This window comes from Ictidomys tridecemlineatus, chromosome 14 (genome assembly GCF_052094955.1).
Source record: "Ictidomys tridecemlineatus isolate mIctTri1 chromosome 14, mIctTri1.hap1, whole genome shotgun sequence".
NCBI lineage: Eukaryota > Metazoa > Chordata > Mammalia > Rodentia > Sciuridae > Ictidomys > Ictidomys tridecemlineatus.
This window is the reverse complement of record NC_135490.1, coordinates 34,533,112-34,559,419: the sequence shown is the minus strand read 5'-3', so window position 1 is coordinate 34,559,419 and position 26,308 is coordinate 34,533,112. Positions and strand designations below refer to the sequence as shown.

Genomic DNA, 26,308 nt, shown 5'->3' with positions numbered 1-26,308 from the left:
TTCTATCCTGAACAGGGCAAGGGTTGTATTACAAAGGAACAGGCGAGCATAGCTTCACCCATGGGGCTGTACAAGACACACCCATGCATGAGACACCGACTCTTTTTTTTTTTTTTAGAGTTTGTTCTCCTGTAAGAGATTTTCCTGAGGGTTTTTTTTTTTTTTTTTAATTGTTGGTCGTTCAAAACATTACACAGTTCTTAATACATCATCTTTCACAGTTTGATTCAAGTGGGTTATGAACTCCCAACTTAACCCCGTATACAAATTGCTGAGACACCGACTCTTGAACCCAAGAAGGGTGGGGAAATCTCTGCCACATTTCTGTGACTGAGAGCCTCAGCACCCAACTGGGGAGTGTGACTCTGTCATGTGCAAGGTTGGTCTCCCACAGCCTCTGACTGACATCTGGATTATTTATTCATTCTTTTAAAGATGTTTTTAGTTTTCTTCATATATGTAACAGACAATTCTGAGATTATTTCTGCATATTTTATGTTTAGGTTTTCATTATAAATGAATACTCCTTGCCTATTGAAGATACACCTTTTTATCTTTGAGCATTTTTTTTTTTGCCACTTTTCTCAACTAATAAGTGCTTTAAAGCCTATTCTTTTGGATCCTCAAAGTTATAATCATCTACAAGAAAGATCTTGTTTTTATCTTTTTGTGTACATATCCTTTTGTTTCTCAGTTAATGCTCTGACTTGAACTTTTAAAATATTACAGCATAATAATGGTGATACCAGGAATCTCTGTTTCTACCCTGATTTCAAGCAGAATATAACTTTTTCCTCTCAGAACATACCTTTCACTCTTTCTTGCTCTAAAATTAAAACCTGTGTCTTTTGTTAGACAAACTTCCCTGGAAGATAAGACTAAAGACAACAGAGCTTCCCAGTATATGATGCTATTATCTGTTACTTGTAAGCTGCGTGAGGACCTGAGGAACATGAGCAACCTTGTGCGTCTGCTCATGATGGTTTTATAAAAGATTAATCCAGTTTTCCAGTTTGAGGTGGTTCTCATGATCATTAGGACTATGGGTCCATTTAAATTTCCGTTAACAGATTTTTGCCCCTTTTTTCCCTGAACTTTTGCTACGCTTTGAGAGGGATGAGCAATTATTACATATAAAAGAATTTGGGAGGAAAATCCTCCAAGTTTGTATTTATAACTACCATGCAACAACTCTTCTGCACAATCTTCTATAAATCCAGAATCATATTCATTTACCTTGTGTTGAGTGTTATTCTCTCAGGAAAGGACCTAACTGAGAAAGGTTACCACACATTGGGAACAGGATGGGTGAGGTTTATGTCTCCTATGCAATTAGCATTCAGATTTTGAATATATCAATATTTTGTAGCCTGTCTTATTTGCTTACAAGAATGCAAGACACATCAGAGAAAAGCAACAAAAATCAACTAGGCTCTCTCCTCAGGTGCTTACCACAACTTCTATGGTTGTGAAAGATATCTCATCAAGCCAGGCACAGTGGCACATGCCTGTCATTCCAGTGACTTGGAAGGCTGAGGGAAAATAATCACAAGTTTCAGTGGAAGAGTGTCCCAGGTTTAATCTCTAGTACTACAGGGGGATGCGGGGAAGTGTCCTGCCTTTATGCATACTTTTTTCTCTCTCTCTCATTTCAGGGAATGATGTAAATTTGCTGCATCCAAGAGGAAAAGCATGAGACCAAGTATTTTTATATTAAATAAACAAATAGGCCTAGCCAGAAAGGAAAAAAAAAAAAGCCTGTTCCAAAATTGTCTTTTGAATTTGGATAGCAAGTATTTTTATTTTTTTTCTAATTTTCCATCATATATGTATAGATTATGCTTTCAAAATTACATGAAAACTACCAGACTGTTTTATGGATACTGACAAAGGCACAAGATTCCTGGGTCAGAGATAAGTGATTTCTCACTCCTGGCCAAAGCCATAGTCAGAGTGTCAGCATGTTTGAGCCAGTTCCCATGCCCTTCATTCCCACAGAGGTAATTCACAGGTCCCATGATGGATGCCTACACACCCAGTAGACTGCTTCATAAGAGGGGAGCACTGAGCTTGAGGGATTCCCTGCTTTTTAGAAAAGCAAGCCTGCTCTTTCAGGGGATATAACCTTATTCTGCAACATCCCTTTCTGCAAACATAATCCTGAGAATGGTTCATATAAAGAACACACAGTGCCTCGCTTTCATGACACACCCAGTTGCATAAGTCAGATTTCTGTTTCTGTGATAAAATGCCTGAGAGAAATAAACTTAAAGGAAAAAAGGTTTATTTGGCTCATATGTTTTAGTCCTTGGTCACTTGGCCCCATCCTTGTGGACCTGTGACAAGGCAACAGATACATCATAGCAGGAAGCATGTGGCAGAACAGCTGTTCATCTCATGGTAGCCAGGAAGCAAAGAGAGAGACTGTGCTTTTATAACAAAGCCCTTCCTTCCCAAAACTATTAAGCTATGAATCCATAAATGGATTAATCCACTCAGTAGGTCAGAGAGAGCCCTCATGATAATCACCTCCCAAAAGACCTTCCTCTGAACACTGGGGAAGAAGCTTTGGGAGTACATTGCAGATCCAAACCATAACACCCAGAAAGAATGTGCAAGGATGCTTGAAACAGATTGCCCCTTTTAATGGGGGGATGAACTTTTAAGTGCTCTGTCTGCAAGATAGAAGGAGCAAAGTGTTCCAACTGAGGGGACTCATGTTTCACTAGGAACAGAGTTTATTAGGGAGAAAGCTACAAAAAGGAAACAGCTCTAAGTTGTTTTCAGTTAACCTTCACAACAGATGGGGATGGGGTCACTAACTCACAAAGAGGGTCTGAGAAGGGCACCATCAGTATTTCCTACACCAGCTCCTCCTGTTACAATCATAGATCTCTTTCAGATTCTATGCTATCACTTAATGTATACAGACAGTTTGTAATATAGAATTTTCTAAATTTACAACATATTTGAAGAGTTGTCAAGCTTCAAATGATGATTTTTTTAACTGATCCCAAGATTTGGCAAAAATAAACATATGCCCTCACTTTTTTCCAGTCTTCTCTTCATTCTCATTTTCTGATAATAGAAAGTGCTAAATTTCAGGTTATTCTATTACAAGAGTCCTTCCATGTTAAAAAAAAAAAGCCCCATGTTTTGCTTTTTTTTAAGAGATAAAATAATAAAACACTGGTGCAAGGTCATCCCACCTGTCCCACTTACTAGCCCCTGTGACATTGGGTAATTTAACATCCTCACCACATCTTATTTTCTTCATGCGTCCAATAGATCTCATAATAGTCCCTGTTTCATAAAATTTTGTAGGAGTGATTGCCTTCAAAGCACTTAGAACAAATAACAATACCTGATATTTAGTAAAAACTCAATAAATCTTTTTTTTTAATATTCCAGACCCTCTCCAACACTTCTTTTAAGCTACAGCAAAAATAAGACCGAGCAAAAGTAACATGTGCAGCCTTACAACACCAGAGGACCATATGAGCTCAAACAATGTAAGGTATTGTTTTCTGATTTGCTACATTTCTGATGCCCGTACTGAATGTTAATTTCTTAACTTTTTTTTTTTTTCTGGAGGGGGAGGGCGGCTATAATAGCATTCTGGGTTAATATCTTCTGTGAAAATAAAAACTTCTACCTCCAGTTTCTGAGTGATACTATATACTATCTGAAACATCCTACTTGAATTGTTGTTCTTCTAAATACCTTATCTAATATTGCTTCACCGTTATATTCTTTAATGCAACCACAGATTTTGTGAATCACATAATCAAATAATTTTATATATTTAGAAAGGAATATATAAAATCCCATAGTTCAAACAACTTATATAATAGTCCAAACTACATCAATTCTTAAAAAGATTTGCTCTTCCAAACTTACAAAGATAGTTCAGTGAAATTTTTTTGCTAATAACATATCCTGCATTTCATTCTTATTTAATGAAGTAAATTATTTTCTAAAAATAGAATCCTGTAATTATATAAATGCATCCTTCCAATCACACTAAGGATCTCTTGAGTAGTTAGTTCTCTTATCCACCAACCAGGAACCTTGACTGAAAGCCTGTTCCTGATTGGTGAAACTAAGCTGTAGCAGTAGAATGTCAAGGAGTAAACAAAAAAGCACAGGAACAATTGAGTTTGCTGTCTCACTACCTTCAGCATAGGCCAACCTGGACTTCTTCATCCCAAATGAGGTGGCCTCTACATTTTATATGAAGGCTCTGATTGACCATTCAACTGTGATATGTCTTATAACATGGCAATCCAATACAGATGGGAAGACAAAACTGAACAACACAGCTAAAATAAAGGGTATTCCCAGGTAAAGTGGACAAAAGATTTCACTTGACATGGATTACTTTGATGAGCTTCAGTTACAAGACTGCAGGAAGTTACCAGCACACAGGAACTATTTCTATGGCCAGTGTCACCAATTTCTATTAAGTGGCAGCAGTTGTGGTGGGTGCCATGACTCAATGCAATGTGTGAACTCATAGCCGGACAGGACTCGCAAACAGGTTTTATCATTAATCCCATACTGTGCAAAAATGCATGGAGAGTAGCTAAGACTTATAGCTGTGGAGTGTCCTGTTTCCCAGGAAAGAATGTTCACATCTTGGAGCTGGTGGCTTACTGTCCTGTCGCTAGGCAATGAGGGGAGGATACCTTTTATAATGGGTGCTTACTGGGAATGGAATCTCTGTTTGCACTTTTCCAGAGACAGAATTTTCTGCCATCTTATTTTTTAATCTTGTTTACAGGATACACATTGTGGAAACGGGATGAAGTTGACCAGTGAAAATTTGCCCAAGAACCCCTTTTATACATCTATGTCTCAGTATGCTGCTAATCACCCACAATTCTTCCAATGGAGAAAGGAAAAGACTGGTACAAATCTGAATATTTAATCTTCCTTTAGAAAATATTTTTTATTGGAATTTCAATATGTGCAATAGCATAAACAAGACAAGGAATGTATCTTAGTGATTTCAAGGAAGTGGTTAATTTTACAGCCCTTTCTAGGTTTCCTGCAAGAATCTGTGAAATTAACTACTTAATTTGGTAGCAGATTATCAGTGGAAGAATCACACAATTTGGTCCTGATACTTATTTTACCCTGAGAACTTAATAATAGGCTTTGAGGAAACAGAAGCCAAATGTCACTTCTATCAAAGAGAATAACAATATGCTTTACTTGAAAGGGGCATTTAAAACTACCCATTTGGTTTCCTTTAGATTTTCAAAAATTTAATTTGGGGTGATCATCTTATTTGATGAGAGTAGTTCTAATTACAGCTCAGAGTTAAGAATTTAACTCACCTGCAAGACAGCTTTGCCCAAAGAAAACTCAAGGTGTGCATACAAACTACATTTTAGAACTCAGATCCAATAGTGACCAGGGTTAGTCTGAAAAATCAATGAGTATTTCTTGATTAGACCAGATAAAGTGTGAGGTACTGTGGTAATGGTGGGTTTTTTTGGTTGTTGTTGTTTTGTTTTTCAAGTGTTACTTTTTCCTTGAGCTAAGAAGGCCAGATTGAGGAATAAGAACTAGGAAAGAAACTAATATTAGTATTAACAGTGCCAGATGAATTGATATAATTTTTGAGAGAGAAAATTCACATTGTATGATTAATAGAATTTTTACTTTCTAAAATCAGATCATTACAACCATTCTAATTTGGTGGATAAAGCATTGCAGCTCTTGAAGGAAAGAATAAGAAGAGGAGATGCTCTGGCATATTTCCTACGGGGTCAACTATATTTTGAAGAGGTATCATTTTTTTAAAAAAATTGTTTTCGTTCCCTATAATTCTGTTGTTAGATTCTCCGAGCAAAATTTCATGTAGAGTTCCTTATGTTGTTATGCCAAGAAATTCTGGCAAATTATCTGGATTATGGTTGTGGCTTTAAGTATGATACACTACTACCAGCTTAAGGAGATCTTTGATCTTTTTTCAGAGAAATAATTTTAATAATGTCATTTATCAGAGTCATTTTGATATAAAAATCCATTTACACATTAAAAATTAAAAATTCAGTTTACACATTTTTGCTCGAAATATTTAATATCATTTTTAAGATACATTCATACTAATAACAATTGAAGGCCCTGATTCTTCTCTAGTTCTTAAAAATGGCTTTATAGCGTGAAGAGGCAATTTCCTTTTTTTACTCATATTATGCTAGAATAGCCTGGGAGGTGAACCTAAGAAAACTATGCAAACTAACCATCCCAACTACAGTAAAATAGACTCAATTCTTTATCAAACCCCAAGTTAGACTTGAAAAGGGAACATCTCCAATCCTTCATGATCCATTTAATATTTGGGCAGTTATTCACCCACATCCCACTTTCTCTCTAATCTTTTAATGGCATCTTCATTTATTCTAGAAACAAATATTTATTGAAGACTCAGGCACTTGTCAGTCTGAACTGACAGCTCAGTGACTAATAGTGTGACCTCTCAGCTTTGGCCCTGGGTTCCAATATGGCTGTAATACTTATTACTGTGTATCCACTTAATACTGTGTATCCTCTGGCACAAATAAACTCACGGTGTGCCTCTGTTTGGGATTACTTTAAGATCATCATAAAAATAATTAAATATTTTCTGGGGGGTTTAGGGTTGGTATGAAGAAGCATTAGAACAGTTTGAAGAAATCAAGGAGAAAGATCACCAAGCAACTTACCAGCTAGGAGTAATGTATTACGATGGGCTGGGGATCGCTGCAAATGCTGTAAGTTATTGTTTTGTTTACAGACTTTAAGATTTCATTGTCAATGGATCATTTTGAACAATTAAATTATGTTTTAATTAATAAATCTCCATTTTTCATTTTAATATCTAATTTCATTTAATATCTAATTCCATTAATCTTCGTTTCTTTTACAGTATAAGAGCAACAAAAAATAAGACATAACTTTGTGCAAAAATATTTTAAAGGTTAATGATATTATTTTTACATTTATGTCAAAAAATTACTTTTGTCTTTCTCCTCCTCAGCTGTAACCTCGGGTTATCAGTTCTTCAAAATCCTTCCAGATGCTTATGTAACCAGGTTCAACTATCAAAAAGAATGGACTTCTTTATACTGAAACTTTAACAGTGGACTCTTGAACATGTTAAAATATTTCCTAAAAATATTATAGATATTTTCTTCGAATCTAGTGACCTTAGATAAAAATAGAATTTTATGTACTGTATTGATAGTAAAGACAGCTGTCTATTGCTCTAAATTTTGAGATATCAGGTCAGAAACAGATACTGGGGAAATTTAGATACTTTTGGCTGAGCAATTATATTATTAGTTTGCTGGGGACTTTTTTAGTTATACAAGTTGAGTCACTAAGGGTCAATTAGAATTTCTGACTCAATATATTCCTTTCTATCATTTGCTTTCAATAACACTTCTTTTTAAAATGATTTCCTTTATTTAAAAAAAAATTCCAAAACTACATGACCATTTATAAAAATTTTAACAATAAGCAAAAATAAAATCACTCCAGATTCTAATATTAACATGAACACTTATTATTTTATGAAAACAACTTACCAGAACTTCATTGTGAGATCATATAGCCAGTTTGCCTCTTTGTATATGTTTAATATGCATCTCCCTGTCTCTGATTCCACATCTAATTCATCTAAAAACATATCACTTGAAATGTACACAAATCCTAGTATTTAAGCAAATTTGTGAATTAGAACATTCATAGTGACTATTATCATCCTTGAAATTGCTCTTGAAGGACACAAATGTGGCTAGAAAATCCATTTCTTTCTTTCTTTTTTCTTTTTTTACTGGGAGCACCTACTGTGCAATCCATGAAGTAGGTACTCACCCTCACTTTTGTGGTCTTTTTGCACTAGATTAGTTTGATTGATATATTATTTAATTACTTGCAATTCCACAAACATTTGGAATGATGTCAGAAACAATACTAGGTGCTGGAGAGTCAAAGATGAGTGTAAAAGGCTTTGATAACCTGGTGCAGTTGGGTGTCCTGAACTGAGATAGCTGCTCACTAGGCTCAAAGGTGGTGGTGTCAGGAAGTTTTCATACAACAGTTGATACAAACTGAAACTTCCTGGTAAGAAGAGCATAAAAGGCAGGGTACAATTGCAAAACATATAATGTAGCAACTTGGGAGACTGAAGCAGGAAGATTGCAAGGTTGAAGACAGCCTGGACACTTAGTGAGAACAGCTCAAAATAAAAAATAAAAGGGACTGGGAATGTAGTTAAGTGGTAGAGTAACCCTGGGTTCCATCTCCAGTATTGAAAAAACAAACCAATGTGCTTTTTAAAAAATATCACACAAAGTCTCAAGAAAGATAATAATGAAAGATTAGTCAGTTGACTTCCAGAATTAATTTGGAAATAAAAAAGTAAAGGAGGACCAAGAAAAAAGTTTGAGGGATGTAGTTATTTCTTCATGAGGTTATCTGGTGCTGTACTGTGTTCATTACCTAAACACAGTTGTCGTGAAACTACCCATGTCTTTCTAGAATTTTCTAGAATTGAAAATTGTTTGAGGCATTTGTTTTATAGTTATTTGTGCTGTCTAACTCAGTGATCTTCTATTTACATTTGAATACTATCAAGGCTAACCCATCACATGAGCTATGGGATTATTTAGTATAAAACTTAGAAATAAGTGCTTAGGAAATGATGATAATGGTAGGATTATATTTAAAACCATCTTCTTTGGAAACCTTCAAAATATACATATTCTCTAACCAGAGAGAATTTACAAAAACAAAAATCAATAATTCAAATTTTCCAAAGAAATAATAAATGCTCAAAAGATTTGGGATCAATAAAAAATATTTTTGACACAAAAAAATAGAATAGCAGAAAGAAAGAAATTTGTCAGTGGTATTTGAATTCTAGTCTCATCAATCCAACTTGAAAGAGTGAGAGAAAAATTACAAATAGCATAAGTTAAATTTGTGAAAACCAATCTTTAAAGTTTTTTTCTTCAAAAAATTAGAGCATTCGCAATTTCATAACTTGACATTTTTAGAAATAACACTGGTATTGTGCTGATGCAGAAGTAGTTCTTCTTTTGCAGATCATACTGAAAGATTTAGGGGAGAATTATCCTGGTATTTACATATCTGGGGATAACTTGAATCAAATCAGCAAATATATAGAGAAAGAGGAAGTAAAAATAGCAAAATATTGTTGCTGAATCTATACAGTGGCTATAATGTTTTTGTTTTTTTACTTTCCTGCATGCTTGAAAATTTTATATATAAAGTAAAAGAGCACTCAAACTCAATTCAGCTATGAAAGAAGAATAATTTGCATAAATTTCCCTAATAAAAAAGTACACATTTGCTTTACTTAAAGCAAATAACACAGAAAACATTGTCAAATGGCTAACTGAAGATATTCCAAAGAAGTATGCATGGAAACACTCATTGAAACTTAATGGAAAAAAATAGTTAAATATAATGATAACTTTAGCCATAGTCAATATGAAAAACATAAAAATACAAAGCCTATGTGTGCCAAACATCATGGCATCAAACTACACAAAATGTGCTAAAAGTCAACAAAATATTTTAAATTAAAATAATAAATAAATTGATTAAAATTAAATTATTTTGATTTCTTAATGTGATAGGTTATTTTCAGTAAATTATGGATAAATTATGTAAAACTATGTAGGATCCAGACAGTAAACTTTCTTACATGACTTTTTAACACTGGGGTTGAGGCACCAAAATTGAACATTTTGTGTTTGAATGCAAGGAAAATCATAGAATCACCCTCCCCCCAACACACACATACACAAATTGTGTGTGAAAACTCCATTCCTTTAGATTTAAATAAAATGTATCCAATTTTCTCCCATCGATACAGTTTCATAGATTATCAAAATCAAAGAACTTCAATCATAAGTAATTTAGAGTGTCAGTAATCACCTCTGCTTTTTTCTTCATTGTCTTTTGAATATCTTTCAGTTTTGTCCCCAGCCTTTTATTCTCACTTTTTTTCAGTTCAGACCCACAATACCCCTTACCTGATTTATAACAAAAGCCCATCCCCTACTTCTGTCCATGTACCAAATTCATCATTCATACTGCCACCAAGGCCATCTTTCCAAAATATCAATCATGTCAAAAAGGTCAAAATAAAGGAGCATAAATTGTGATGTTCTCCTGGGAAGCCAGGTATTTGACTGCCAAGAAGAGAGGCCATACAAAGTAACATTTATTTGGTAAATTCTCCTTGGCTTAGAATCTGGCTTTTAACCTTTCAATTCTAGAAAACTTATCATGTCTTTTCCACAGGTTGATTAACCTTTTGAAATGTGAGTGATGCTAGCTAAACCAAGTTATTGAATTTCTGGCTATTTATCAGCACACCACAATCTCAAAGCAGCCTTGAGTCACCAAAGCAAAGGCAAATTTATCTCATGTTTCTCACACAAAGCAGTTGAGTCATCTCTCTCGTGGCCTTTGCCTCTCTCCTTCAGGTATCTTTGAAAGTTTTTGAGAGGCTTTCTATGATCATATTATCAAAACAGCACTCTTATTTAGTTTCTATCCCAATAACTGCTGTTCCAGTCCCCACCACAAGCCCCAAATTTCCCATGTCTGCTTGACTGCTCCCAGCAGGAGCTTCACCACATAACCTCAGGCCCAGCCATCTATGACTGTATCTGAACTTGGCACCCAGATTCCACATGGAACTTTGAGTTCAGTTGGTCCTACCAAGTGTGACAGCTGGATCACTTGGCTACCACAAAATATACACTGTACTTCTCAGGTCATCTGTTTTCTCACAGCTTCTTGACCATGATGCTTTTTGTTATAACTCCCTCTCCTTCTGCTGCTTTCTCTTCTAAAACCTTACAATTGGCCAATAATGTCTCCCTTTTCTCAGATTGCTTCCTGACCTTTTCATACAATTGGTTGTCCCACCAGCAGCTCTCTTTCATAGAAGTTTCCTCTTTTAGTCTCCAACATACCATCTTGAAGGGTGGTGCTGCCATTTTACTTATATCTTCCAATTAGCCTTTCAACCACTGTCTCATCTCTCCACCCACACAAAGTACCTACTTATAAGTTTATACCCATCCATTGCTTTCCTAATTCTATCAATTTCCTGGTCATTGCCCACTTCCTTATATTACTCTGAAGGCTTTGACTCTGTTTAGTTTTCTTCCTCATGTCATTCCATCATTTGATCTGACTTCAGTGTCCATGAGAATGGACAATCTAACACCTTAGCCATAGAGTTCCTTGACAGGCCCAATGCATTTCCAGTGTCCCTTGCCTCTTCTCCATTTCAGCCATCCACCTACTGTCCATATCCTCAACCATGTCATGCCCTGAAAAATCTTGTTTTACACCACATAAAAAAATTTTAAACCCCAGTGTTCTACCACATGACCATAGTCCTTGGCTCTCCAGGTCTCTTATTTCCTCACTGTTAATGAACAGACTCTGGGTCTTAGTCCAATCCTTCATTCTCCATTTTCTCCTAGTCTTGTAGTCTTGTAGATTTACCTTCCTATTCAACTCTAACCTCACATGTGATCATGGGAACCAATATTTCATCTTTTCTTATCGCAACTCCCTATACCACATCTTTGAACTGCACATTCATAGTTCCAGAATGCTTTTCCATTCATTCCTTCTCACAAATATTTATTAAGTACCCATCATTTACCTAGTACTTTTCTCAGCAAAGATATACTTAAAGGAAAGATAATTAGATGAACTATGAAGAATATAAAACAGGTTTATATATGAAAGTAGCTGGAAATGCCATTTTAGATTGGGAAGATCTTTATAGTCTCACATTGAGAAAGCCACTTTGAAGACATGAAAAATCTGAGCAATAAGGAATAACCATGTACAGTTAGGTCTAGGAGAACATTCCAGGCAGAAGAAATGACTAATTCTAAGGCCCAAGAAACAGAAAGAACAGAATCACTGAAATGTAGTCAAATTAGAGAGACAGGGTCCAGACCTCATGAGATTTAACAAAATGTGGCCAAAGGCATGATTCATATTCTCAATGCAATGTGAAGTCACTCAAGAGGAGTGGAATAAATGATTTACATTTTAAAAAATCATTTGTCTTTTATGTAAAGAGTGAGTTGATGCAAGAATGGAAGCAAGAACTTCAGTTAGGAAGCCATGTAGTTCAGATAAGATAATGACTTTAAAAAAAATTATTATGATAGTGATAGTGGAAATAAAGAAAAGTGGGAAGGTTTAGGATACATGTTCTAGAGGAGACAGGACTTTTACTAAAAGTGGGATGGCTTTTAATAAAAATGGGATGACTGAGTGAGGAGCAGATATGATGTATGATAGAAATACCCAAAAGTTTATATTTGAAAATTGGAGATGTCAAGTAGAGTGTCAGGAGTTCAGTGGTGCAGTCAGAAGTGGAGAAATAAATGGTGGATTAACTGTGGAGCAGTGGTAGTTATGGTATTAGATTGCATAAGATTGATGAATGTGAACACAGATAGGGAAGGCAGCCAAAGACAGAGATTGGAACCATCCATCATCTAATGGTGAGAGGAAAAGAGCCTACAAAGGAGAAGGAGAAGCATTATCCAGGGAAAATGTAGGAAGGTCAGAAGAGCATGGTGATCTGGAAAAGTCAAAATGGCGAAAATATTTCAAGATAGAGCGAGTGATCATCTGTTTCAGATTCTGCTAAGAGGTGGAGTAGAATGAGCGCTATCTACTGGATATGTTTAGATGGATTTCATTGGAAACCTTGACAAAAGCATTTTCAGTGGAGTCATAATGGACCTTAATTGGTTGAGGAGTTATATGGAGGTAAGAAAGTAGACATAAGCACAGAATTTTGCTATAAAGTAGAACAAGTAATATGTACAGTAACTAAAGGAGATCATGGACTCAAGAGAAATTCTCCCTACCCGCCCCCATCATAGATAGCGCAGTATGTTTGTAAGTTCATACATAAAATCTGGAGGAAAAATTGATAAATAAGGTAAGATGATAGGCCTGGCGTTTCATTTGATATCCTCTGTTTTCTTGGTGAAATAAAAGTAAAGCTATATGCTCACCTCAGCTACATGTGTCCTAAAATTGGAACAACACAGAAAAAAATTAACAGAGCCCATGAATAGGGATGACATTTAAATTTATAAAGCATTTCATGTTCTTTATGAAACTAAAAAGTAGAAAAAAAATAAAGTGAAACTATGAGCTGAGGAGGAGACAGGAGATGGGTGAGGATGCTTAAATAAAGATAAGGTCCCAAATAATGTATTATCCATTAGGTTAGGTAAGTGGAAGACAGAACTGAAAAGACAAATTGATAGCATTGCTTACCAGTGTTGAGGGCCTCCTCTCAAATTTGTGGTTATAAATTTAAAGAAAGTTGTGGGGTTTTCCAACCATATTTAGCTGCTTAAGGACAGCAGAAAAATGGGGCATTTGCTAGGTTGTCCCATGTCATGAATAAAAAGAGGGGAAAGGTATTGAATTTAGTGATGGATATAAAATAAATTGGGTAACGTGGGAAGTCAGAACCCAAAGGAGTAGAGAGAGACGATGAAAATTGGTAGGTTCAGAGCTGGGGTTGTGGCTCAGTGATAAGAGTGCTTGCCTAGCATGTATGAGGCGCTGGGTTCAGTTCTCAGCACTATCTATAAATAAATGAATGAAATAAAGGTCCATCAACATCTTTAAAATAAAAGTAAAAAAAGAAAATTGGAAGGTTCAATGGGTTACCTATGACAACTCCGAATCAGAATGACTTGAATGTAATTATATAAGGAGATCAGAGGAGCAAAAAGATTCTGTGGGTTCCTCTTTACCTAGGATTACATTTTTAGCTTGAGCATACTATTTCCCAAGGGAAAAGGGGGCAAAGATAAAATAAATTTTTCACTTTCTTTCATGAATTTATCAACTTATTCTTGATATAATTTGATTCACAGCCTGGTTAAACTGTGTATGTTTTATGTGAAAGACTTAAAATGTCTGTTTTCTTTTTCGTGGAGCATTATAAGGTCACTATTATCCTCAAGAGGTAATAATGACATATAAGCCCCAACATTTGGAGAAGCTACAAGTGAAATTTGAAACTAGGATTGAGGGGAAAATGCTGCCAGTTTTTTCACTGAGATAAATTGTGTTGAGGACAGTTGTACCGGGTTTCAGAATCTGAAAAAGTTTTGGGCAGTTTCTCTAGCATAAGGCAGAAATCCTTTGAATAAATTTAGCGCAAGAATCAGGACACATTGATTTGTGTAGTTCATGTTATACAGGTTGATTGGGCCATAGTGCTGTTCATCATTTGTCAGTTTTTCTATTTTTCAGAGACACTATTTTCACATCTTGTCTCTAATTGCTACCCAGATTCAACTTTATGTATTAAATGAAATCATAATCAAATTTATTACAAGAATTTTTATGAATCTCAAGTTGATTCTAAATTTCATATGAAAAGGGACATATACAATATAGTCAGTCTAATTTTAAAGAATGAACAAAGGGAGAGGGAGGGGACTTACACTAATAAGTAGCCAAATATATCTGTTATACTTAAAATAATGTGAAATTTGTTTAGAAATAGATAAATAGATCGAAAGGTAACAAATACTGAGTTTAGAAAGGGCCATGTAGATGTATGGGTATTTAGTGTATCATAAAGTAATTAATTCAAATCTATAGAAAATAGTGGTGGGGCAATTTGAATACCATTTGGTATTCTATTTTGACTTATTAATTTTTGAGCTGTATATTTTTGGTTTTGTTTTGTTTTTAGTAGTTTCCCTAGACAGTATAATATGCATCTCTAACTGATAACCATTTACATAGAATCAATGCCAGATTATTTCAGGTAAAAATGTAGGAACCCTGAAGAGAAATGTTTTTATTTAACACCCTCCAACCTTGGTGTTATTTGCTGTGGTATGTGTGTTATATTAATAATGTTATCAACTTCAAAATATTTCAGCTACAATTCTATTACCTCAAAAATAATTTTTGGGTTAGTCACAAATCTTTTGAAAAACAATCTCACTTCAAATCTACACATGTGTGTTTAGTGTGTCTCTGTGTGTGTTCTTTGATATTTGCTACGTATTTACCATATTGGATGCTCATTTCTTCTATCAAGATTTGCCATCTGACATCATTCCCCACTTCTTTGGGGGAAGTGGAACCTTGGACTTCTCTAAAGGGCATTTTTTGTAATACAGGTCTCCAAGTTCAGAATTATCTCCAATATTGATTATTGAAAAAATTATTGCCTTCAGTTGTGACTAATTATTTTTCTAGTTAACAATATTTTTTCTGCATTTTAAATATGTTACTCTAAAGTCTTGACCTTCTTTATTGCTCCTTGAAGTCAGTTATTGCAAAGTCAGGGACTGCAAATTGGTGCAACCACTTTGCAAAGCATTATGGAGAGTTCTCAAAAACTTAGGAATGGAACTACCATTTGACCAGTCATCCCACTTCTCAGTATATATCCAACACAGTGACGCAGACACATCAATGATATTTATAGCAGCATAAATCACAATACCTAAGCTGTGGAGCCAAACTATGTGCCCTTTAACAGATGAATGGATAAGGAAATTGTGGTATATATACACACAATAGACTATTACACAGCCATAAAGACGAACAACTTTATGACATTTGCCAGTAAATTGATGGATCTGGAGACTGTTGTGCTAAGTGAAATAAGCCAATCCCAAAAAAACCCAAAATTGGAATATTTTCACTGATATGTGAAAGCTAAACCACAATAAAGGTGGGGAGGGGAAGAAGAGAAGTTCAGTAGATTAGACATAGAGGAATGAAGGGAAGGAAGGGGGCATAAGAATAGGAAAGACAGTGGAATGAATCTGACATAATTTTCCTATTTAACTATATGAAAATACCTAAGTGAATCCCACTATCATGTATACCCACAAGAATGGGGCCCTGATATGAATAAGACTTATGCCACGCTTTTATAATTTTACCAAAATGGATTCTACTATTATGTATAACTTTAAAAGACTCATTAAATAATGTGAAAGAAGTTACTGGCTATTTTTGTACTTTGGTAAATGTGAGTTACTTTTGGTAAGTGCTGTTTCAGGACCAGGGGTACAAAGTGGGAGGGAGGAGAGGAAAATGCAACGCATTACTCAGTTTGGGTAAAACTAAAAACTAGGTTTTGTTTGTTCTTTTCCTTTGTGGAAGGAAAAAGGAGTGGAATATATGAAGAAAATTGTTGATTCTCCATGTCCCAAAGCAAGACACTTAAAATTTGCTGCTGCTTACAACCTCGGAAGAGCTTATTATGAAGGAAAAGGTGTTAAACGATCAGATGAGGAAGCTGAAAGGTAACTGTACTGGAAACAAGATTTTGTTTTACTGAAATGCTGAAACAGGGAGTAACTCACCTTGCTTTCTCTTTTAGACTGTGGCTTTTTGCTGCAGACAATGGAAATCCAAAAGCTAGTGTGAAGGCTCAGTGTATCCTAGGATTGTATTATTCAACAAAAGAACCCAAAGAGTTAGAAAAGGTAACATTCCCTTTCTTCTTTTTTTTTAATGCTAGCATAACATTTAGATTCATATTTGCTTCATTTTTTTTTGAGAGAACAGTGGGGAATAAGTGTGTAGTGTCAAACGTGTCTTGCATTTCCTTTAAAATGTAAAGAAAGTTCATATTTTAGGATCTCAACGCTCATCTCATACCTTTTACTCATCTGCAAATGCTATCTTCCCTATTTCTACCATAGGAACGAGTATTTAGAGGTGAGAGTATTTTGTATAAAGTTACATATATAAAGCATAACATTATAAAAGCTATAATGGTCCTGAAACTAATGCCCAGATTCTCTTAAGTGTGAATAAATAATATCACCTTTGATTTGAGGAAATAATCCATGAAACTAAGCAAAATATATCAAGAATTAAAAGGTAAATCCATTTAAGTTTTTCACAGAAACATAATCTCTTCATCATCAATGATGGGAACATTTTCCAAGAAATTCTACACAGAGAACTGACTTCTGCTTCTATGAGAGAAATGAATGGCAAATTAGTAAGAGGCAGATAACAACTAAGACTATCCTCAGATAACTGAGCAGCCACTTGTAGGTAGATTTTTAAAGTAATTCAAATTCACCATAATAGAGCATCAAGCAAATGCACTTGAGACCACACACAGCTTCCATCCTCAGTAGTCTTTGATCTTGGCAGCTGCCCTCTCTAACTTTTCCTTCGTGTCACAGCTCTTCTCTCCTTTAGGAGACTCATTGCAGGTGTCCTCAAGCCTTTCACTTCTGATTTTACACCATCTTGATCCTTACTCTGGAAAGTTTGAAGCCTGAAACAATGACAGCTGATCCTCCCCTGTTAGCCATTCTCGCCTGTGTCGTCACCAGCACGAGGTGGACAGCACTCTTGCTGGCCTGTGCATTCAGGGCTTGGGTGCCATACATTCAAGGGGCTAGAACTACTTCCTAAAGATGAATGTTCTATCGTACTATTTTATAATTAGCCTTTTCTTTCTAGAATCCCCTTACAATTTCAAATTGTTAATAATAAAATGATCAACTTGTGCTCCTTCTTAGGCATTTTATTGGCATTCAGAAGCATGTGGCAATGGAAACCTGGAGTCCCAGGGTGCTCTTGGTCTCATGTACCTTTATGGACATGGCATCCGCCAGGATACTGAAGCTGCTCTGCACTGCTTAAAAGAAGCAGCAGAACGTGGGAATGTCTATGCTCAAGGGAATCTCGTGCAGTATTACTACAAGATGAAATTTTTTACAAAGTGTATCACATTTTCCAAAAGGTGACTGTCTCAATCCATTTTGTGTTGCTACAATAGAACACCACAGACTAGATACTTTATAATGAATACAAATCTGTTTCTCATAGTTCTGGAGGCTAGGAAACCCAACAGAGATGCCGCAGGCATCTTAACCCTCCGTTGGTTAAGGAGGGCCTCATCCTGGGGAAGGGATAGGACGTATGCTGTTTTCACATAGTGGAATATGAAAGCTGTGTGAAGCATCCTAAGAGCTTTAATCTCATTCACCAGGGAAGAGCCCCTGTGATCCAGTAACTTCTTAAAGAATGTCACCTTTGCAACACCTGAATTTTGCAGGGGACACATTCAAACAGCAGTAAGATTCTGGATGAAAGTATTTCAGTAAACTCTGTGTGGTAGAACCCACCCATCTATAACCCCAGTTACTTGGGAGGCTGAGGCAGGATAGCAAGTTTGAGGCTAGTCTGGCCAATGCAGAAAGACAAAAACCCCACCTCCCAAATCACCAAAAAAACAAACAAAGAAAAAAAAACACTACTAGATGTTCTATGCTAGGCTAGATCTGTTCATTAGAACTTCCTACAATGCTAGGAATAGTTACTGAGCACTTAAAATGAATCTAATGTAATCTAGGACTGAACATTTAAATTTGATTTAGTTTTAATTAAAAAAAAATGCTACACAGGGCTAGTGGCTACCATACTGAATAACACAATCCTATGCCCTTATCTTCAGGATTTCAGTGCTGTAGCTTTTTAAAACATTAATTGGTTTATTTGTAATAAGAAAATACTTTTACAGCAGAATTATAAAAATCATGCATTTAAAATAACAGATTGATGCATCAAAAAATGTTTGCTAATTAAGTTTAAATTACTCCTTGCGTTCCTCAGTCATGAAGTTCTGTTACTGCACAATCAAAATACAACTTCATGATCATAAAATGAAACAGTAGTTATAAGACTGACGCCCTTATAAAATATATGGGAATTTTTCTCTGAGTCCATAAGGCTCCACACACTTTTCTACATACTATACAAAAGCAATGTACAAGGAAAAATAGACCTGCATGTTCTCAAGTGGTCATCAGACTATGCATCTGCTGATGCATTTGAGGATCATGCAGAGCCCAAGGTCTCCCTTCACCCACATCCCAAGTAAGAGACAGTGATGAAGAGATGAAAGCAGGAAGGACCTGCTTCTCCCCTCTCCCATCTTAGCTTTCAGGAAGCAGCTACTTAAAGCTTTGAGTGACCTCCAGTGTCCCTGAGTGCATGCCCATCCCAATTAAGACTAAATTATTCCTTAAAAATCTGTGGGACTTCCATTATCTTCCCCATTTCTATTCTCTCTAACGTTGTGAATAGCATGGAGTTGACTAGATATCATGGTCACATGATTTTCCATATTTGCCTCTGGTTTACAAAAGATCGCCTTTTTATTTCCCACTTTTAAAGAAAATAGATATGCTAGCTTTTAAAAGTAGTTTCTGGTCCTATTTTAAGCTTAAAATATTATTATGAGAAAATTACTATCCAGAAATTTTATTTTAATATCATGAGAAAAGTACAATCTTTTTCTAATGGCTATTAAACCTGAAGAGTAAGGTCATAGGGAAACTGTAACCTCTTTAATTAGCTTACATTCCTCCGGTATCAGGTGATAATATCACATGACTATTCAGCAGACTACCTAGTTTGCAAAGAACAGAGAAACATTGACTACAAGGACAATTTCTAGACATGTCATTTTGAAAAAATGTAAACCATAGCTGATGTTTTTTTAACTTCATAATTTAACATCCTATCAGGATTGCTGACTATGATGAGACTCATGACATCTCCATAATAGCCCAGGTCACAGACTGTCTCCCAGAATTCATCAACAGAGGCATGGCCATGGCGTCCTTCTACCACGCACGGTGTCTTCAGCTTGGCCTGGGCATCACAAAAGATGAAGAAACAGCTAGACTATATTATTCTAAAGTAAGCTTGAAGAAAATATAAAGTTGTCTTTGTTAACTTAGAAAATATAAATGCTTTCTGCATTATTCTGATTTCCAAACCAAGTCCATTTTAGGTTTTAGACTATCCTCACTTGGTATTCTTTCTAAATTAATATAAGCAGAGAAAATTCTGGGTAAAAATATCTTGAAATGTAGTATATAGATCCTGAAAAGTCAGCAAACCAAACATTGCAATGTTAGAACTCTTTTCCACATGATGGAGAGGTGATCATCCCATTATTTTGCACTAAGACCACCTTTAAGCTGAGTATGGTGGTGCACACCTGTAATCCCAACAACTTGGGAGGCTGAGAAAAGAGGAAGAAAAAAAAAGAGGACCACAGGTTTGTAGCTCAGTGGTAAAATGTCCTTGTTTCAATCCCTAGTACAAAACAAAACAAAACAAAAGACCATATTCAGAATGAAGTGTCCATTTTTGCTATTGTATTTACCATGGGAGATACTGATGGAATGGAGAAAATTTAGACAGTAAACCAGTACAGGGTCTGGTTTAACCATGTCATATGAGGCATTGGAATAGAAATGAAGAATGTTTTATTCAGAGCAAAAGGACATGGCGGTGGTGGTGGGGGTGTGCTGAAGTGATCTCACTGAACTAATAAAGTGTCCTAAAGAAAAGGAACTGTGGGAAGAAGCAACTAGAGACAAGGTTCTTGTATTATGGAAAAAGGTAAGGCAGTACTATGAGGGCAGGGTGGGAGAACACAGGGAAAGCAAGACCTAAGGTCATGAGATCCTTGCCTGACACAACTGAAACAGGAAACAAAAACAAAAGTTTTCTTTATAAGTCACCTCCTGCCACCAGAAGCTAGTGATCAATTTCCCTGGGTACTGAAAGGAAAATTTCTGCACAGAGTTGGGGGGTGAGGTGGGGGAGGGGGAGGGTGGTGGGGGTGGGGAGTGTTGGACAGGATAACCTTTGATCTCTCTCCCAAATTCCTGACATTCTGCAATAAACACTAATGTGGCTATGTCCCTGTAGTATGCTGTTTTTAAGTCCTTTGAGTATAGACCTTTGGGTCAAAAGGTGGTTCCACTCCAAGTTTTCCAAGGAATCTCCATACTGCCTTCCATATTGGCTGCACCATTTTGCAGTCCCACCAGCAAGGTACATATATCAAAAATTTTCCTTGGCTCTAATAAAATTTTCTCTCTTTCAAATGATAAGTGGATATTTTTTTTAAAGATATTTATTTTTTAGTTGTAGTTGGATACAATATAATTAATTAATTAATTAATTAATTAATTAATTAATTGTTTTGTGGTGCTGAGGGGATTGAACCCAGGACCTCTCCTGTGCTAGGTGAGCGCTCTACTGCTGAGCCACAACCCCAGACCCAATAAGTGGATATTTTGAGCATGATCTATTTTGCATGGGTTTTAGATTTTAAATTCCTTTATTTCTAATAAGAAATACAGAATAGAAAATGTTAAGAAATTTCCTTGATACTCATTGTACTTTCTTTACTATTCATTAAAAAAAGAAGACAGACTCAAACAATTAGAATACATTTAATGACTGGCTCCTTTTGATTTTAAGGCTTGTCGTCTGAATCCAGCAATGGCAGATGAACTTCACTCTTTAGTTATTCATCAAAGAATTTAGACCACAGTGCATTTCATCAAAGATCGTCAATCCAAACTCCATATAATGTGTATATTTTTATGGCAGCTATGTATGTTATTTTCTGCATCCCCAGTTATATTATCCTGGGTATTTTACAGACGGTATGTTACCTTTGTTCTTGAATTTGTATTCTATAATTTTTGCAACCAGAAACCTAGCCACAGGATCAAATTGCTGGAAGAGTCCTCAGAGTCCACCTCTTAACCTATAGCGTAGCCTAGACCATATTAAATTTGAAGCTATTCCTTAAAGCAAATGTCTTTTTCCTTTCTTACATACACAGTGTCTTAAAGATTTAGCAGTTCTAGTTAATAAATTCCAAAGCATAAATGCTACAAGATTATTTTAAAACACCATTTGAAAGTTTCTTTAAATTTCTTTGGTGCTTAGTTTTGTGAATTTTGAATAACACGTTGTTAATTTGAATTTTTTGTTTCAGTCATGAAAAAATTTTAAATTCACAAAATAAGGGCCAAAGAAATGTAAAGAATTAGATTTTCAAATAACATTTTTGATATATAGCATTTCTACTTCTGAAGTTATTAATGCTAAAAATATTTTTTAAAATAACTGACTTATTATAAACTTTTAAAAAAGAGAGGGTCTAAGAAAATTGCTTGGAATTTTGTTCCTCCAAATATTACCTCAAAGATCTTTTTAATGTGCAACACCATTACTACATCCCTGATGCATATTCATAAGATAATTCATTAAAGCAAGATGCTTCTTGGTCTTTCAACTCATTTTACATTTTGAAAACAAATACACTCAATGCACAATAAAATGTGAGAAAGATCTCATTAAATCACCTAATTATACAAGAATTATATCTAAATTTTGTTTTAAAACTCCATGAGCAAGTCTTTCTGTCAGTGATATCTATGAAAGCAAATGGTGACAGTAAGAATAGTAAGATTCATATCCATAAGATTGTATAGTGCTGGGGCTGGTGACACACACCTGTAGTCCCAGTGATGCGGGAGGCTGAGGCAAGAGAATCAAAAGTTTGAGGCCAGCCTCAGCAACTTAACAAGGCCCTCAACTTAGCGAGACCCTGTCTGAAAATAAAAAATAAAAAGGGCTGGGGATGTAGCTGGATTTGATCCCCTGGGCCAAAATAAAAAAGGTTGTATAGCAACTTTTTTGTATAGCAACCTCAAATATATTGTGAAACAAATACGTTGAAATATGTCTTAAAGATACCTTAATTATCCCTTTTTTGTTAACATAATAAATTAATATGCCTTTATTTTTATAAATCACAACATTCTTTCCATTAGTGGATTTAAACAAGATCTCCTCTTAGTAATGAAAAAATGGAATTAATTACATATGTGACAATCAATCACTAGAACTGTTACATAGCAGAAAATAACCTGCTCTTGTTTTATGCTCTGACTTGCTTGTATTTCTTGAATTTTATTTTGTCTTTAGATAAAGGAAAGAAATTTCAGGAGGAAATTTAGGTCTGTAAGATATCTCAGTCATGTTTTGTATATCAAAAATTATACACTTAAACCATCCTTGAAACTCATTTTCATATCACTACTGAATACTTTATGAGATCCTAGTAACACTGTTCAATGTCTCAAGTTCATTACAAGATTTCAAAACATCTCACTTACATCTTTTCTGCAATATAAACTTGGTTTGCAACCTTTAATACCATCCATACAATATTCCTTCAACCATGTGAAGATCCAAATTCCCAACCTATTCTCTTCTCCACCCTTAATCTGGTTCCTAAAACTTTTCCTCAAGAATCTTCAAACAGGGACTGGTTCTCACTGTGTTGCTCAGGCTGGTCTTAAACTAGGGACATAATAAAGAAGTAAATGTTGAATTCATGGCACATTTAATGAATCTACTATCTTTCGTCATCCCAAAGTAACGACCACTTTTTAAACTGCCATTAAAACATAGACCTCAGGGCTGGAAAAGCACTTGCTTTCCACCCACGGGGCCCTGGATTTGATCTCCAGTACTCAAACAGCCAGCAAAAACGAAGAAACAGGCTTCAGAAAGCCCAAATGTAAGGATATAATGTGTCATGTGTGGTAAAATGTTATGCCTAAATGTGAACCCAACACAGAATTTAAAAATTCAGTTCACTGTAGTTACCAGAAGGTGGATGACCTGGCACTTACTTACGAACTACTAGTGCCGTAAACAGTGATATGTATATAACCTGTGAGTAGAGTTAGTCTAACTCAAGTGAGCTGAGGCTTCTAGAATATTACTCTACAACACAACAAAAGAAACTTCTGTAAGACCCATTATAGCTAATATCATGTGAAAAAATAAGAATTATTAATAAATGTTGAGATATCAAAACTTTTTTGTCATTTGCAGTATAAACTTAACTATAGTTTAAATGATCACATAGAGTTATACATAGGAGAGACATTTTCAGTTACTGTGTTATATGAGTTCTTTGGGTTTAGCAATCTCATGTTACTTCTCACTCCTGGATGTATTTTAAATGTTCTTTTCAACATCCCTTTGAAGGATAATTCTTATGTTGTAAGTAGCCAACTTTGGGTTTTCCTGAAATGTCAAATATTTTCATTTGAAAAAAAGGATCAAAGAGATTAATTAGAAGAGTCTCAAAGATAAAATCTAGTGTACTAGGTTTCAATCATTTATCTTTCAGAACTTGTTTCTTATTTTATGGATTTAAACTGAACTTGTACCTTTTTGTTTGTTTTCAATAGTTCTAAAGATTAGGGAGAAGACATTTTATTATCACTCCCTAATAGATGATGAAGCCCAAGAAAATTGATTGATTAAATCAAACAAAATATGTACTCTGAATCTCCCCTAAAGCCCTGCTGTAGTTCATAAGATTTGATGATTATCAGGTTCCTAAACTCCTTGAAAGAACTTCACTCCTGTCTCTCTATCTTAATTGCCTCCACGGTTCAGCTCACATCTTACCTCCCTAATGCCTCATTTAAAACACTAATTTGGCTCTTTTTATGCATTAAAAGTCATAGGTTTCACATTAATTCTGTGTCTAGAAAAAAAGGCACTCAATAAATATGTAGACTGCCCCACATGTTTCAATCTCTCTGAGATATGCATCTTAAATATAAAGCACTGTGATTCATTTTTTATATTTTATTGCTTCAAATGCTTCAAACTATGGGAAATCTTTGGTAAAAATAAAGACAATAAAATTTTCACAATAACTTTACACAAAGCATTGCACAACAATGTTCTTCAGTACACATGAAATAACATAGGAATGTTCAGAATCCTCAGTGAGGAAATTAACTGTACAATATTCATAGTTCATTTTAAAACAAAATTGTTTTCATAAATATTTAAAATATTTCCTAGCTTCTTATCACATATTAACAGTTGTATTTCAATCAGTATTGTTGAACTTTTGAAAGTATTTTTATTACTTAAAAATTAATAAACAGATTTTCTTTTTTCCCTGTTGCCTACCATAGCATCAAGACCCCTCCCCCCAATTCTGCTTGCTTCACATAAAACTAGAGGGAGGTAATGAAAATAAAAATCAATATGTTCTCAGTCAGACCCTCTGTGGAAAAGAGGAAAATGTTTCATGTCTATTATTACAGACATTTCTCTGGTGGTTTATTTGTGCAGTCTCAAACTTGACCAGCTTTAAGTTGATCTAAATGAGTTTTCAGCTCAGGACACAGTTCAATTAGCAGCAACTCCATCAACACCTGTACCGAGAAAGAAGGGGAAAAAGTAGAAAGGTATGTTTTTACTCCAAGGGTTTCCTCAAAATAAACATCTATGTCTTAAGAGAAAAGTCTAAGTTTAATTCAGAGATTATTCTCAGTAAACAAGTGACTCTCAAACAAAAGGAATTAATATTATATAAACTTGATTATTTTATGACTTATTAACCATGTCAAATAAAACAACAATATTTAATGTTGGTAATAGTGACTGATCAAAATTTGATTTACTGAAGTTAAGAAAACAGAGGAGTTGGGAGGGAGAGCAAGGGAGGAAGATTACCTCAGGGAATAGGGGTGGGAGGGAAAGGGAGGGAGAAGGGGAATAGCATGGATGGTGGAAGGAGACCCTCATCATTATACAAAATACAAGTATGAAGATGTGAATTGGGTGTCAACATACTTTATATACAATCAGAGATATGATAAATTGTGGTATAAAGGTGTATTAAGAGTTGTAATGCAAAAAAATAATAAAAGATCTCATGTATAATGGCATAAATATTTTGCGTGAACATACTTTATATACAGAGTTATGAAAAATGGTGTTGTGAATGGATAATTATGTTTGTAATGCATTCCACTATTGTCATGTATGTAAGAAATTTTTAAAAAAGTTAAAGAAAAAGAAAACAGAGGAGGCAGAAATATTGCATCAAAAGTCAGGAGAGACAGCTAGAATATAAGGCTGAGAATGCTGTATGTACTGGGGGGCACTTTTATTCTTTTTCACCAAATGAAGAGATAGAAACAAAAATGAAGCAGAAAACATGGGTTGAGAGTTAGAAGGAAGAAGAAATAAAATGTAATGGATTAAAATCTACTCCAATATGTGAACAGAAATATAAAAATCCCAGAAGTGCTTAGTTTCTCTGGCAGGCTTTAATTTACTCACATATAACAGATGCTTATTGGCTCTTGTTTCTTGCAGTGCCTTGAATATTTTTATTATTCCATGGCGGGCATTTTGTTGTCCAACAAGGCTCTGGAGTGTATCTGAAAAATTAAGTATTTTTAAAAAAAAATTTTTGCAGTGCTGGGGATTGAACCCAGGGTTTTGTGTATGCTAGGTGACTACTCTACCATTAAGCTACATGGCCAGCCCTGAAAAACTA

The 26,308-nt window shown here is 35.2% G+C and overlaps 2 protein-coding genes and 1 non-coding gene across 9 annotated transcripts in view; 2 read left to right on the top strand and 1 right to left on the bottom strand.

Moving 5' to 3' along the window:
* The first annotated feature begins 1,814 nt into the window (after window positions 1-1,814).
* Window positions 1,815-22,226, top strand: Lrp2bp (LRP2 binding protein). 2 transcript variants are annotated; one of them, XM_040294486.2, is made up of 9 exons: window positions 1,815-3,517; window positions 4,784-4,910; window positions 5,684-5,796; window positions 6,651-6,764; window positions 16,237-16,379; window positions 16,457-16,562; window positions 17,619-17,842; window positions 19,632-19,806; window positions 21,388-22,226. In XM_040294486.2, exons 2-9 carry the CDS (start codon window positions 4,805-4,807, stop codon window positions 21,451-21,453), a joined length of 1,047 nt encoding a protein of 348 aa, XP_040150420.1. In that variant the 5' UTR covers window positions 1,815-3,517; window positions 4,784-4,804; the 3' UTR covers window positions 21,454-22,226. The 2 variants fall into 2 exon arrangements, with proteins under 2 accessions (XP_040150420.1, XP_005329271.2); XM_005329214.5 differs by having other exon boundaries at window positions 1,816-3,512.
* Window positions 13,087-13,194, top strand: LOC120884384 (U6 spliceosomal RNA). Its single transcript, XR_005726803.1, has one exon. It is a non-coding gene; the product is annotated as a U6 spliceosomal RNA (small nuclear RNA).
* A 2,353-nt stretch (window positions 22,227-24,579) lies between the features above and the next one.
* The window catches only part of Snx25 (sorting nexin 25), a 110,322-nt gene continuing 108,593 nt past the window's right edge, over window positions 24,580-26,308 (bottom strand). For all 6 annotated transcript variants that reach the window (XM_040294414.2, XM_078031042.1, XM_078031044.1 and 3 more), the window contains 2 exons: window positions 26,089-26,189; window positions 24,580-25,175 (listed from right to left, as the gene is read on the bottom strand). In XM_040294414.2, the coding sequence (XP_040150348.2) occupies window positions 25,095-25,175; window positions 26,089-26,189 (182 nt within the window). In that variant the 3' untranslated portion in view covers window positions 24,580-25,094. The remainder of the gene's footprint in view (window positions 25,176-26,088; window positions 26,190-26,308) is intronic.